Source organism: Scyliorhinus torazame, unplaced genomic scaffold (assembly GCF_047496885.1).
Source record: "Scyliorhinus torazame isolate Kashiwa2021f unplaced genomic scaffold, sScyTor2.1 scaffold_874, whole genome shotgun sequence".
Taxonomy (NCBI): domain Eukaryota; kingdom Metazoa; phylum Chordata; class Chondrichthyes; order Carcharhiniformes; family Scyliorhinidae; genus Scyliorhinus; species Scyliorhinus torazame.
The window spans coordinates 17,179-32,984 of NW_027308601.1; the positions used below are offsets into that span (position 1 = coordinate 17,179).

Genomic DNA, 15,806 nt, shown 5'->3' on the forward strand with positions numbered 1-15,806 from the left:
TTACCGGTTGCTCCGCATTGATCAATTCTGAGACCCAAGGTTTGGTGAGGTTGACCTTTTGCCACAAATATGAGGATATTCTCTCCTCCATTTTGCTTCGTTCCCTCACCCCCTCTGCCAAGTCACATACTCCAAACCACCGGGGTCCTGCCGCGGTCGCCATTGTAGAGGGTGCCGTCTTCGCTACTCCACTACTGGGCCGATATCTGGGGTTTGAGTATCTGTGTGTGTCTCTCTCCAGCTGACACTGAAACTTCAGAGGCCAGGGGATGTCGCACTGGGACACTTCCACTGAAGAGAGCACTGATTCAAGCCTGCCGTTTATTCCTAACCGGCAGCCTGAGGCTTATATCACACAGATCTCCAGACCCCTACCAATACCCAGGTGATTCTCTCTCTTGCCGGTGGTGTAACACCCACCCGGTTCCTACTTCGCTAGAGTAGCTTTCCCAAGAGAGAGAATAGGACACTGCTGTTTATTTCCTAACCAGCAGTCTGTCCTGAGTGAATCGCTCAAGATGACCCTCGATTCTTGAACCCGGAATTAAGGTGAGGAGTATTTTAACAATGACTTGGTCAGAGATCGCTGGTGAAAGATTGAAGAATTTAAACGACTCCAATTATCATCAAATCAAGGTTTATTGCAAAACCCAGGTCAAAATCATCAACAGAAGAAATACAATAAAATCTTATGCTCTAATACAAACTAAGTCTATTCAAAAATAATATATCGGACACAACGAAAATTCTTATGATTACACAGTTTATAGCAATAGCACAAGGCACAAAACAAGTTCCCTTCCCCAAAGCCTCAACCACTATTAAAGTCAAGGGAGTTTCGCAAGCTGCTGCAGGGTACTTACGGTCACAGGCTGCAGAGGTCAAGTCAGGGGTGCAGAGGTCGAGCCAAGAACGAAGAGAGCCCCAATCGAAAACACAGCCCCTTTTATATTGTTTTACCTGGCTTTGTTCTGTGATCGGCCAGCCCCTTTTGCATTGAAAAAGGTAAGATTTAAAGTTCCCGCTGGTCCCGCCCCCTTTGAGCCGGTCAGAGCTGTATGTTTCCGGGTATTCCTCGCAGGTCCGCTCCTTCCAGCTAGGCAGACCTGCGCGATTTGAATTTGGCGCTGACTCCGCCCCCTCCTTCCAGTGAGTTTCTGCCGGTAGCTTCTGTCAAGATTGGAGTACCTCCCCCAGGTCCGCCTCCAACATGGTTTTTTCTACCGTCCGCGATTTGAATTTGGCGCTGGCTCCGCCCCCCTCCTCCCAGTGAGTTTCTGCCGGTAGCTTCTGTCAAGATTGGAGTACCTCCCCCAGGTCCGCCTCCAACTTGGTTTTTCTCTACCGCTGATCTTACAGGGGCTTTTCCAGCGCAATATGCTGAACCCAGACAGTCTGTTTCCTAGGATAACGAGGTTAAGCTCTCTTGTGAAGAATTTCAGTGTCTTCCAGCTGCTCCGGAGATGGCTGCTATTCTCACCTCGCTATGTTGATGGGGTGTTAATTGGATTCTGCTCTGGTGGAGGCCAGGTCATTTACATTTGCAGGGGGCTATGACCATCCCATTGTCCTGCTTGCAGGCGAGCCTCCTGTGTATTCCCGTGCCCCTTTGTCTGTGTTTTGATGTTATCTCGTTGTCTGGCTCCTTCTTCCTTGTAGCTCCTAGGGGGGGTTTGTAAATATTTATGTACTTATGTCCCTACTCAGCTCAGCGGACCAAGCCTGTTGGGAAAACTGGTTCTGTTTTCTTGGCTGAAAAGTCAGTTTACAGTCTCTGAGTTTTTATTCTTGGGCAGTTCCAAAAAGGCCGAATTGCCCGAAAACCTTACAGTTAGTTGCACTGAACATTATGTAAAGAAGGTGAATTATCAGCTACAATGCTTGCATCTTCTGCCAGATATGTTTTTTGACCTCGAAAAGACTGTCACACATTGAAGCCTCTGAAACAGAATAGTCAACTGCAAACATACAAACAGCCACCACAGTACAAACTGTTACACCAGCTCCACCCTGAACAAGTACAATTGCAAGAATAACTGCACTGAACCCGACAGAAACATTGGCAACTCCAGAAGCATCAATCACAACATTTGTCCCTTCTACAAGTGGTGAGCATGGGAGTGCTACCTAATCAGTTCTGCCATTTCCATTCATTCTGCCAACTTAATGTGCAGAAGCACTTCACTGAATATCATCAAAGGAGTATAGCATGCGGCTGACCACAATTGTCCCAAGAAGAAGAATATGCAGATGAAATTTGCTCATTCATTTTGCTTAAAAATGCCTAGGTTACATTCATAATATCGAGGACATGCGAGCTCAAGGAAAATGTTTTTTGGGCTAAATATGTTCTGTGCCTTTCCTTGCTTTTTATACAACTTCTAAGTCTGTCACCTATGTTCACACCAGTAGAGGAATTTTCAGCTTTAACTACTGAAACATCCACAGCAGCACAAAGCACAGCGTCAACTTCTATCTCAACTATTACAACGGCGCTAAAACCAACAGTGAGCTCCACAGAAGCATTAACTACTGAAGCAACAACAGGCACTACACCACCCCAATCAACAAATGGTGAGTAATTGAAAATACTCTTTGCAATCATCCCATTCTCAGTCCTGAAAATCTACTCATAGTTAGAAACACATGAAGGCAGTATAAAAATAATATATTATTATGTTCTTGGCTGTAATTATACATGGAAAAATCTAGTGCTCATCTCTGCCATGGAGGAAATAGCACAGTGATGTTTACACTGGGCTAATAATCCAGAAACCCCAAGTAATTCTCTGGTGACTCTGGTTCAAATACCACCACTGCAGGTGGGGAAATTTGAATTTAATTTTGAAAAGTCTGGAATTCAAAGTCAAAAGATGACCACAAAATGATTGTCTCTTAAATGTCCCTTCATGGGATGGGCAGTGAATGCTGGCACAGCCTGCGATGCCCACGTCCAGGAACAAATAATAAAATAAATTCTTGCAGCTGTACGTCAGTAATTAACAAAGCCACATTAAATTATTTAATGAAGCCCATTAGACATCAGTGTGAACAAGTCATAAAGGACATGCGGTGTGGAAAAATTAGAATATATTATTCATGCTCCCTATTTAACTGACTAAAATCATTACCTCTTTAAATAATAGCGGCAGAATCATCCACTACAAGCACACAGATAACCACAGCAGCACTGACCTCCCCATCATCTACTCCCGCAACAAGTGAAACAGCTTCAACATCAACAGTGGGCTCTACTGAAGGATCAACAACTGCAGAGTCGACATACACTACGTCACTCTCATCAACAAGTGGTGAGCACACAAAATCACACTTATGCAGCAATTCAAATATTAATCATTTGAAAGTGTTGGAAGATGGAAGTAAATAGCAATAACCATTTTAAACGTCTGGAATTCAAAGTCATAAGATGACCACAAAACAATTGTCTGAAAAAACCATCTGGTTCAATAATATCCGCCAGGGTAGGAAATATGCCACCCTCACGTGGTCTGACCTACATGTGACTCCAGACAAGAGTTGGAAGATCGAAGTATATAGCAAAAACCATCAGGTGATTTCAGCAGTATATTGTTTCCTATAATTGCACCGGATAAATGATATGTAAAATACAATTGGTGGCCATTGTAGTCAAAATTCTCGGCTATTTTATTAGCTATAATCATAATCTATATTACTGCAACAAGCAGGCTTACATTATTACGGCAATGAAGTTACTGTGAAAATCCCCTCGTCGCCACGCTCCGGCACCTGATCGGGTACACTGAGGGAAAATTCAGAAGGTCCAATTCACTTAACAAGCACGTCTTTTGGGGCTCATTATATTTCCGTATACATGTCATTTCACTAAACACTATAAGAGAAATATGCCTAAAAACAATTATATATTGATACATCCTTTCCTGTTCCCTCAATAAGAATGTACACTTTTTAAATCACAGAGCCACCAGTATCGACAACAAATACACAGACTTCCACTGCAGCACCAACATCTATATCAGCACCTCCCTCACCAAGTACAATATCACTAACATCGGAAGCAAGCTCCATTGAATCATCGACACCTGAAGCAACAACCATAACAACATCAATAAGTTCAACAAGTGGTGAGTTTGAGTGCTCTCTGCTGACTTCTAATATTCTGAACTGTTTCACCGACTGCAAGTCTAAAAACACATAATTGAAATTTAACAGACGAATATGGCATGATTTGGGCTATCAATTTGCAAAGTAGAATAATATGCAAATTCCATTTTCTGATTTCTGCATTGTAACATGGGTCATTAGTTAGTTGTTCTCTATATCATGTTATGAAGATAGATTTTCTGCTATAATGTTAGGGTCTTTTTCCAGACATGCTGTATACCTCTTTAAGGCTGTCATCTATTTTAACCGTAGCAACAGAACAGTCGACTCCAATCATACAGACATCCAGTGCAGCACAAACTGTTACATCAGCTGCTCCCTCAACAAGTACAATTGCAACAACAACCGCACTGAGCTCCACAGAAGCATTGACGACTCCAGAAGCATCAATCACAACATCTCTCACTTCAACCAGTGGTGAATATGCAATTGCTCCCTTATCAGTTCTGCCATTTCTATTTGTTATGACAAATCCAAGTGTAGAAACACTCAACTGAAGATTGTCAAGGAGTACATAGCATAGGGCTGCCCAGAATTGCCCAAAAAAGAATAATGCGCAGATGAGATTTGATCATCCGATTTATTTTAAAATGCCTATCATGCATTAGTAATATACATGATACGGGAGTTCAAAGAAGATGAATTTTGGGCTCAACATTTTGTGTGGTTTTTTATGCCTTTTATGCACTTTCTAAGTCTGTCACCTATATTCATAGTAGTAGAAGAAACTTCCGCTGCAGCTACAGAGACATCCACAGCAGCACAAAGTTCGACATCAGCGTCCGTCTCAACAAGTACAACAATGCAAACACCTACAGTGAGCACCACTGAAGCACCAACGACTGAAGCAGCAACAGGCACGACACCACCTCCATCAACAAGTGGTGAGAAAGCGAAAGCACTCTTTGCACCTATTCCATTCTCAGTGCTGAAAAACTACTTGCAGTTAGAAACACATAAAGGCAGTATAAAAATAAAATTAAACTAACTTGATGGCTCTAATTACACATGGAACAATCTGGTGCTCATATCTCGTGGCGCTGTACATGCAGATAAAACAAAGCCATATTAAATGACTCTGCATATCCCATGATACATGAGTCTTAACATGATATAAAGTACAACCGTCGTGGAAAAATGATAATATATTACCCATGCTTCCTGTTTACTGAAGGATCAACAACTGAAGAGTCGACATACAATACGTCACTCCCATCAACAAGTGGTGAGCACACAAAATCACACTTATGCAGCAGTTCAAACACTAATCATTTGAAACTGCTGGAAGATGGAAGTACATAGCAAAAACCATCAGAAGATTTTAGCAGTATGTTGTTTCCGCTAATTGCACAGGGTTAATGAGATGTAAAACACAATTGGTGGCCGAATGTTGTCACAATTCTGGGCTATTTTATGAAGCTGATTATAGTCCATATACATGTCATTTCACAAAAAGTATAACACAAATATGAATAATATCTTTTATATTTTAATCCATCCTTTCTAGTTCCCTCAATAACAAAGTGCACTTTCTAAATCACAGAGCCATCTGTAGCGACAGCACAGACTTCCACTGCAGCACCAACATCTACATCAGCACCTACCACACCAAGTACAATAGCACCAACATCTGGAGCAAGCGCTATTGAATCATCGACAACTGAAGAAACCACAATAACAACATCACTCCTTTCCAGTGAGTATTATTGCTCTCCATTCTATTGTAATATTCTGAATTAATTCACCTGCTGCAACTTTAAAAACACATAATGGAAATGTAACAACAATGGTATATCAGCTATCATAATGTGGAATAATGTGCAACTGCCTTTTGACCATTGCTGCCTTGCCGCCTGGCCATGTTAATTAGCCAACAATATATGAAACTATGAAGGCGACCTTCTCATCGCCTAGAATGCTGCTCCATGCCTGCATATCTCATTACGGCTGTCCTCTATTTCAGTAACAGCAACAGAACATTTCACTGCAAATATGGAGACATCCACTGTCGCACAAACCTCCACACCAGCTCCTCCCTCAACAAGTACATTAGCACCAACAACTACAGGAACCTCCCTTGAAGCATCAACGACAATGACGACCTCCCTCCTCTCAACAAGTAATGAGTTTGCGAGTGCTCTTTTATCAGTTGTAAATTTCTGAATCTTTTCAATCTACTGTCAAGTTAGAAATACAGAATGGAAAGATAGCCCATGATTGTGTTGGCTCTAGAATGTAGGTTCAAATGTGTCCCTACATTTGAACCAGAAGCTGTGGGTTCAATTCCCGCTCAAGGACTTATTGGTAATGGAAGGATAATCATATTGCCGATCGAGCTCCAATTTAAGCAGGGCTGGTATATGCTCCATTATTAAATCTCAATACGTCACCCTGTATTAACATCAGAATTTCACCCCATACCCAGCTAAAGCAGCAGCTTCATACTTTGAAGGCAAAAGAATAGGATGATAGGATATGAACATTTGTGTAACAATGTTGAATGTTCTCTTTCGTGCAACAGAAACATCAACACCATCAGGCAGAGAAACTCCTTCTACAGCTATTCAAACCTCAACAAGCTCAGCTGTGCCCGTGACTACCAATGAAGCATTTACAACAGGAACAACCAGCCTAATGACAGGTACACGCAGCAACAACAATGAGCTGCATATTTATGCAGGGGAGTTCTATCAATTATTTTGATCTTTGTCTAAGAAGTGTTTTTGTACCATCAATTGAAATAGTTTCCACGTCTGTAAGTTGGAATATCTCTGATGTTTGGAAATATAGAGAGGTGGAAGCAGATCTCACCCTCATGCATATTCTGGGCAGTGATTTGCAGGAATGCATCATTCAGCCGCACCATTAACCTGATTGGACTTTGGTCACATATTGACTGCCAGGTTGCAGTAGGGTTGGGTCAGTGGGTTGCAGATGGAAGCTAATGAAATTTCAAACAGAATTAATCAGCAGATTCCACCCAGATGCAATGTATCATATAGATAATACAACTATTGGAAAATCAAAGAAATCTGAGGTTATGGCTGTACAGGAAGCTAAATTGATGGGATACTTCGTGTGTGGCTTCTCCAGCCTGTTCAATTTCTGTAATTTGAGGCATCAGGCAGATCTCCCTGGAAAGCCAATAATGTACTCTACTGATAATAGTGAGCTTTTCAGTCATCAATATTGTTTCAGAGTAAAATTAACATCGACCTCCGGAATCTGCACATGTACAGTTAAACATGAAAATGTGGAAGCTGCTGTCAATTATATTCTTTTCCTTCATCGGCTGTCTTGCAGCTGTTTTTGCTGATGGATCTGCAACAAAATCACTGTTGTAAACATGGGTTAGGTGCTACTAAAGTTGTGACAAATGCTGATGACATATTCAAGTCTATTTCAATCAGAAGTAACTATGTTTTCAATGCATTAGTACGCCAGAATTATTTCTGAACATCCTCTCTGACCGTCAAAAAAAATATCATTTCAGGGTGAACTTATCATTCCTTAGAAGAAAAATAATGTTGCAGACTTTTTAAAATTAAATGTTTTGCTCTTTTCCGTCTTGCTCCTAAAAAACACACTTTATTTCAGTTTCTGAACAATGATTTAAATTTAATAAATGCTTCCTGTTTATTATTTCCTGCTTTGTCTTCTATGAAGATACTCCAATTTCATTGGTTAGCAGATTTCCTACTCGATTGAGAGTTTACAAAATTCAAGCCACCAATGGAAGAGTAAGAATTTCTGCTGGCAAGGTCATTAGAAGTCTCTGGGCAACTGAACAGAGGTGGACAGCCAAAGCTGTTCCTTCACCAGTCTCAAATAAATCTGAGCTAATAACTTGTCATCCTTACTTGAAAAGATGTAGATTTTTTGACCTTAATTCTTTTTGCATCTTTTGTTTTTATAGTGGAACCCCCAATTGTTCCTGTAACAGTCAATCCAAATCTAGGGACACAGGCAAAAGAATTTAATGTAACCTTCACTGTGCTCACACTGTCATTCACATCAAGTCTGCAAAATCTCAGTTCGCCGTTGTATATAGCAAACTCAAGCAAAATCCGTGAAGAGGTATGGTTGTCCAAGTAATTTTGAAAGAAAATATTCGCTTTCAATGTATTTTTCGTACTAAAATGCAACATTTTAATTCCTTACAGCTCAATAATCTGTTTGGCAATAGCAATGTCAAGTCAAAATTCATAAATTGTCAGTCTGTGTCTTTCAGGTAAGAAATTAACATTATTCCGAACAGTCCAAGTTAAACTGAATCCACACCTGAATTTTTATGTTGATGTTCCAGTGACCAGGTTTTAAAAACTTAAATAAAATTTGAAAAGTGTTAGAAAATGATTTTCTCAATGTCATGGATTGATGAGGTCATTGTCAAACTGCATCGTTGCAAACCCCACATACCCAATCTTCCACCATTTCAGAGAGCTGATTCCATGACCTTCCCCACAAAGCGGAAGTCACTTCAAAACTCTGACTGTGAAATATGTCCACACTCATGGCTCGGAGAAAATGGTTTTGCCTCAGGTATTGAATAATGTAGCCGTAGATGAACAGGGAGGCTGCAGGTAGCCCTCCTTCCCATTGTGAAACAATAAGGCAGAGAAAACCACAGTTTTCAGTTTGAAAGACCAACTCCAATGCACTTGCTATTTGTTACTTTATCTGTGACAACAAAATGAGATAAGACACTATGGCCAGAATTTGACGTGTTCCCTATTCCCCACCTTTCCCAAGTGGGGTAGGTGTGTGGGAACACGGTGGTGCTGCCAAGTTGGCAAAATTACTTGGGTTCCATATTTGCAGCATCACACCTATTTCTATTGATATTTAATGAACTGTGGGAGATAGTTAACAGCCTGCTTGCCCATAGGCCAATTAGACCATTCTAAACATCCAAATAATACACAATTAAGGGCTTCTTCCTCCCAACAATGGTATATTACCAGTGGTTTGCGGTGCCCAGGACACTTGGCGAGGTCACTTCGTAAAGCTTAGCAGATATCAACCACAGGGTGAGAGTGGTGGCTCCTAATCAGGTACCCTGTGCCCAACAAACTCTTTCCTGACGTACTCTGCTCCACCATGTGAGTGACACAACCACCGTCCCAAACCCAGCTGCCACCCCCCTTGTGGGGTACTTTGTAAGACCCTTTACCTTGTCAACAGGTTAATTTATCTTTACTCTGGGTAAAACTGTCACAACAATTTGGATGAAATTTCACCAAGGTAATAAACATTTATTAAACCATGAATCAATGATAAATACTGACTACAATGCAGGTTGATTAGGTAATTTGTGTGACAAACCCTGTCGCGGTTGTAATCCAATAATAAAACCCTCTGTGTATGTCTTTTGAGCAACTCACAAAATTGTTCCAACCACTGCAGATATTTCTTTGCACCATAGAAACCCTACAGTGCAGAAGGAGGAACAATGAGTAGGCACTGACCTTCCGAAAGAAACCTCTACCTAGGCCCAATTCCCCGCCATATCCCCGTAACCCCACCTAACGTTTAGGGGCAATTTAGCAAGGCCAATTCACTTAATCTGCACATCTTTGACTGTGGGAGGAAACGGGAGCACCCGGAGGAAACCCACGAGGCATGGGGAGAATGTGCAAACTCCACACAGTCAGCGGAGTCAGAATCAAACCTGGATCGCTGGCGCTGTGAGGCAGCAGTTCTAACTATTGTACCACTGTGCTGCCCTTCCCCCTTTATCCCATGTCCTAATCATTTTATCGAGCTTTGCTGATAATAGCAAAGCTTTGACTTGAATAGATTGACCATCATGCTTTGTGATTTGAGCCCACAGTGCAGTTCAGTACAGTTATTTATATATCTTCAGTATTCAGATCCTTTATTTCTATGTTACCACCATTGAACAGATTTGACACACACAGGATTACACTAAAACCAGTCTACATTGTATAATATCATAGTAATAAGATATTAGTTCCATGATTAAAAAGTGTTTGTACGGTAAAAATGTAAATAATATGTCATTTTAAAACTTCCAGCCTGGACCCTGCATTACCCAGGTATAACTTATATTCCCAACTTCATGATCAATCTTGTTTTGTCTGCCCGAGTGGCACTGTTAGGAAAAGGGAGCTGCCAGCAGGCAAGGGGCAAAATGAATAATTGAGGGTGGGACCGACCCAACTTTTAAGCTAACATGTAGGCACCCGTTTCTGTTCGCTTGGTAAAATTTGTTCATAGCAACCTTCTGTCCACTTGTGGCAGCATCGAGTGGAGAATATCCAATACCCCGGCATTGTGTTCTTGAATAATGCTCATGCCACTAAATAGCCTCAGCCTTATCCACATGTACAAACACCAAAACGTACAGTAGTGTGAAAAATCCTCACTGCCTTTTCAAACACTAAGAAATGTACCATCATTCAGAAAATAACGATCACATAGATGACTTCAGAAATGTATCGTGCAAATTTTAAGCACAGCTTTCGAATGTTGAAAACTATTGGCCTGGAATTTACAGGATTTCCGAAGGCGCCTAGACAGCTTTCATTGTCAATATGGTGCAGGTTAATGCAGAAATCCTACATTTGCTGCTTGTGATCCACTGCTCTGCCAGTTCAGGGAAAGTGAAGCTTCGATGAGGATCCACCAACACCAGACCCACCACCCCCTCACCCCCAACACAAAACTCACTCCCACCCCCACCCCATCCATCCAGTGCCAGCAATCACTGAAATCATTTGATTTGCCGACATTTCCCATTTTCCACTCTGACATTACTGTGAGCCATCACCAGAAGGTTAAGCCTTAATTCAACAAGGAGTCAATATCAGTACTCAATGTTTCTAACTTAAATCCATGTGAATGTCACAATCTATATTTTATTCTCAGCAATGTATTTTGAGAGTGATTTGATTGTACATGTTATTCATTTCCTGCTTGGCTGTCTATGACAATTCTTGAATGTAATTGTTTTTTGGGCTACCTGGGGCTGGTTTAGCACTCTGGGCTAAATCGCTGGCTTGTTAAGCAAAACAAGGCCAGCATCGTAGGTTCAATTCCCGTACCAGCCTCCCTGAACAGGCGCCGGAATGTGGCGGCTAGGGGCTTTTCACGGTAACTTCATTGAAGCCGACTTGTGACAATAAGTGATTATTATTATTATTACCTGGGAGTGATACTGTTGCAGTCTCGCACTGGCAATCCCCATTCACAATCTTACAATCAATTGCACATTGAAAGAGTTGGATTTCTTGCCACAGAGAATGTGAAATCTCACAGTGAGGCTTTCTATGAGGCGAGTGGCTAGTGCTCATGCTTCACCGCGGAACACAAAAACCCAGCCATTCAATGATTCTGCGTTAAATTTAAAATTTTAAAACAAATTAATCACCTGGTTTGTGTATGTGGCAGGCCTGCAAGTGATGGCAGCAGTACGGTTGAGGCAATCTGCACTTGGAGTGCTACTGCTCAAGTTGATAAAGTTCTACTCTACCATGAATTCCAAAACAACACGCAGGGCATCACCACCTTCGGACCATATTCACTGGACAGCAACAGCCTCTTTGTCAATGGTAAGTGCTCATTTTCATTAAATATTGATCTGATTTTACATAAAATTGCGGAGTCTGCAATTTCTCCCGTGTCTGCGTGTCTTTCCTCCGGGTGCTCCCACAAGTCCCAAAAGCCTGCTTGTTGGGTGAATTGCAAATTCTGAATTCTGCCTCCGTTTCCCGAACAGGCTCCGTAGTGTGGCAACTGGGGGATTTTCACAGTAATTTCATTGCAGTATTAATGTAAGCCTACTTGTGACGCTAATAAAGATTATTACTAATCTGTATCTGACACATGTAATTAATTGCAGTTTTAACATAAAGTTATTTCACCTCCTGAAGTCATCCATTTCATTTCTGATTTTTCAGGTTATCATGAATCAATTGTTTTAACCAGTAAGTATTATAACTATCTTGGTTCTGTTAATATTGTTGTTTAGTATCTCTACAATCTTACAACAACTTGACCTGAGACAATAAACATGTTGTGAAAGCTTTCTCTGTGCCATACTGAAATTATAAGCACATTCTCTCTTGCTCAGTTTAGGACCGCGCTGGAACTAATACACAGATAAACATTGATTCTTGTGTTAGTTGGGAGCACTCTCACCAATGTTTCAGAAACTTGCAGGTTCAAGTCCAACCGCAGGACTAAAGTGCAAAAATCTATATTGTCACACCAGTGGGGTGTTGCACTCATCACTGACTCTGAAGTTACTGAAGTTAAATGTTCCACACACTATTGTGAAAAAGAGCAGGGAGATATCTTTCTACCAACATCACAGAAAACAGTTTATTTGGCCATGATCGCACTGCTGTATGTGAGCTTGCAACATTTCAACAGTGACTATCCTTCAGAAAAAGAACTTTGTTAGCTATAATGTGCTGAGGGACATCAGATGTTCGTGAAAGGTGCTACATCATGCAAGAATTTTATTTTTACTTTATTGTAGAACTTAAACTATGTGGTGAATATGATTGCCTGAAAAGATATTGATTAAACTTTTAAAATTTGGAAATGTAAATGCTAAAGCACATATTGAGTGGGAAACGTCGGAATTAAAAGTAAAATCTGGTGCTCAATGAATTTTGATTCAATCAGTAGAATTAGTGGCTGCAGGTAGGGTTTAAAAATTAAGAATTTGTATATTTACTATAAATGTAACTGAAAACGGGACTGTCCTTACTGTTGCCCAAAGATCTCAGTTCACTGAACTGCTCTTGCAAAATCAATTTTGTTACTAGCCTTCGGTAATAAAATGCAATCTGTTTCAAGTTTGACCATAACGTCAATTTATGTAGAAAAATAAATATCACACACAACTGAGCTTTTGATCATATTTGATCATATTTCTCAGATTATCAATGATATGAGCAAGAAGAGATTGGTAATAATACTGTGAGATATTCATGTATGAATGTTTAACATTGTTGGCATGGTGGCACAGTGGTTAGCACTGCAGCCTCAAAGTGCATTGGACCCAGGTTCGATCCCGGCCCAGGGTCACTGTCATGTGGAGTTTGCACAGCTATAATATGAGGGTCTTGTTCTAGATATGCTGTACACCTCTTTAGGACTGTCACCAATTTTAAACGCAGCAACAGAACAGTCGACTGCAAACATAAAGGGCGGGATTCTCTGACACCCCGCCCCTGGCCAGGTCGGAGAATTCCCGGAGGGCGGCATGAATCCTGCCCCGCTGCTCCGACGCCAGCTTCTCTATTCTCCGGTGCCGGTTTGCGGGCAGGGGCGGAGTTTACGCCGCGCCGGTCTAGGGCCGTTGGCAGCAGCCCCCCCCCCCCGGCAATTCTCCAGGTCCCGATGGGCTAAACAGCCGTCGCTTCCTGGCCAGACCCACCTGTGTGAAATGGACATGGTCCATCATGGTGGGACCTGGCATGTAGGCTGGCTAGGTGATTCCTCGGGTGGGCGCGGGGGTATCTGGCTCCAGGGGGGTGCCCCCACGGTGGCCTGACCCGTGATTGGGGCCCACCGATCTGCAGGCGGGCCTGTGCCATGGGGGCACTCTTTCTTTCCGCGCCGGCCTCCGTGGGGCTCCGGCATGGCCGGCGCGGAGAAGAACCCCCCTGGGCATGCGCAGGAAACAGGCCGGCCGGTCTGCGTATGCGTGGAATCACGCATGCGACAGCTCGTGTCGGCACCTCGACACCCGTTGGCATGTCGCCAACCCCTCCGTCGCCGGCCTAGTCCCCGGAAGTGCGGAGGATTATGCACATTCCGGTCGGCCCGACGCCAGAGTGCTTCGCGCCGCTCTTGGTGCCGGCACGCGCCATCCAGCCAGTTGCGGGAGATACCCGCCCAAAGACTTCCACTACTGCACAAACTGTTACATCAGCTCCACCACCAACGAGTACAATTGTAACAATAACCGCACTGAGGTCAACAGAAACATTGACAACTCCAGAAGCTTCAATCACAACATCTCTCCCTTCAACAAGTGGTCAGTGTACGTGTGCTCTCTTTTCAGTTCTACCATTTCTATTCGTTCTGCCAACTCCAAGTGTAGAAACACTGTACTGAAAATTATCAAAGGAGTATAGGATGTGGCTGTCTACAGTTGACCCAAGTAGAATAATGTGCAGATGAGATTTACTCATTCGTAATGTTTCAACATGTCTTGGTTATATTAGCAATATCAATGACACACGATTTCAAGGAAGTTGATTTATGGGCTCAACGTTTTGTGTGTTTATCCGTGCTTTTTATACACTTTCTAAGTCTAATATCTATTTCCATAGCAGTAGCAGAAACATCCACTGCAACTACTGAGACATCCACAACAGCACAAAGCTCAACATCAGCTCCCGTCTCAACAAGTACACCAACGCAAACAGCCACAGTGAGCTCCACTGAAGCACCAACTACTGAAGCAACAACAGGCACTACACCACCCCTATCAACAAGTGGTGAGTAACCGAGAGCACTCTTTGCACCTATTCCATTCTCAGTCCCGAAAAACGACTCAGGTAGAAATAAATAAAGGCAGCAAGAAAATAATATAATATGATGGTGATGGCTGTAATACGTGGAACAATCTGGTGCTCGTATCTCTTGGAGCTGTACCTTCAGTTAAAACAAAAGCATGTTAAGTGACTCAGCAAATCACGTGATACATGAGTATTAACATAATATAATGGACACACATTGTGGAAAAATGATAATATATTACCCATGCTCACTGTGCAACTGAATAAAATCATTACCTATCTCAATAATAGCGGCAGAAACATCAACTACAAGCACACAGACAACCACAGAGGCACAAAGCTCCCCATCATCGCTGCCCGCAACAAGTCAAACAGCATCAACATCAACAGTGGGCTCTACTGAAGGATCAACAACTGAAGAGTCGACATACACTACGTCACTCTCATCAACAAGTGGTGAGCACACAAAATCACACTTATGCAGCAATTCAAATATTAATCATTTGAAACTGCTGGAAGATGGAAGTACATAGCAAAACCATCAGGAGATTTCAGCAGTATGTTGTTTCCTATAATTGCACAGGATTAATGACGTGTAAAACACAGTTGGTGCCTTAATGTTATCACTATTCCAGGCTATTTTATCCAGCTCATTATAGTTCCCTATACATGTCATTTGACAAAAACTATAACACCAATATGAGTAAAAACTGTTATATGTTGATCCACCTGATAGTTCCATCGACTACAATGCACACTTTTTAAATCACAGAGCCATCAGTATCGACAGCAAATGCACAGACTTCCACTGCAGCACCAACATCCACATCAAATCCTACCACACCAAGTACAATAGCACCAACATCTGGAGCAATCTCCAAAGAATCGTCGACCACTGAAGCAACGACAATAACAACATTAATCCTTTCAACAAGTGGTGAGTATGTGTGCTCTCTGCTCAGTTCTAATATTCTGATCTGTTTCACCAACTGCAAGTATAAAAACACACCATGGAAATTTAACAGAAGAATATGGCATCATTTTGGCTATCAATATGCAGAGTTAAATAACATGCAAATGCCACTTTGTGTTTTCTGCTCTGCAACATGGCCATTAGTTAGTTGCACGTTATATCATGCT

At 42.0% G+C, this 15,806-nt stretch overlaps 1 protein-coding gene across 1 annotated transcript in view; it reads left to right on the forward strand.

Annotated features, from left to right (window-relative positions):
• Positions 1–3,144: 3,144 nt before the first annotated feature.
• The window catches only part of LOC140406808 (uncharacterized), a gene marked incomplete at its 3' end in the record, with an annotated part of 66,903 nt that continues 54,241 nt past the window's right edge, over positions 3,145–15,806 (forward strand). Inside the window, exons 1-14 of the mRNA XM_072494710.1 lie at positions 3,145–3,311; positions 3,960–4,124; positions 4,417–4,581; positions 4,881–5,048; positions 5,708–5,860; positions 6,128–6,283; positions 6,686–6,805; positions 8,081–8,241; positions 8,328–8,395; positions 11,578–11,738; positions 12,087–12,113; positions 14,478–14,645; positions 14,958–15,122; positions 15,439–15,603. Of these exons, the coding sequence (XP_072350811.1) occupies positions 4,967–5,048; positions 5,708–5,860; positions 6,128–6,283; positions 6,686–6,805; positions 8,081–8,241; positions 8,328–8,395; positions 11,578–11,738; positions 12,087–12,113; positions 14,478–14,645; positions 14,958–15,122; positions 15,439–15,603 (1,426 nt within the window). The remainder of the gene's footprint in view (positions 3,312–3,959; positions 4,125–4,416; positions 4,582–4,880; positions 5,049–5,707; positions 5,861–6,127; positions 6,284–6,685; positions 6,806–8,080; positions 8,242–8,327; positions 8,396–11,577; positions 11,739–12,086; positions 12,114–14,477; positions 14,646–14,957; positions 15,123–15,438; positions 15,604–15,806) is intronic.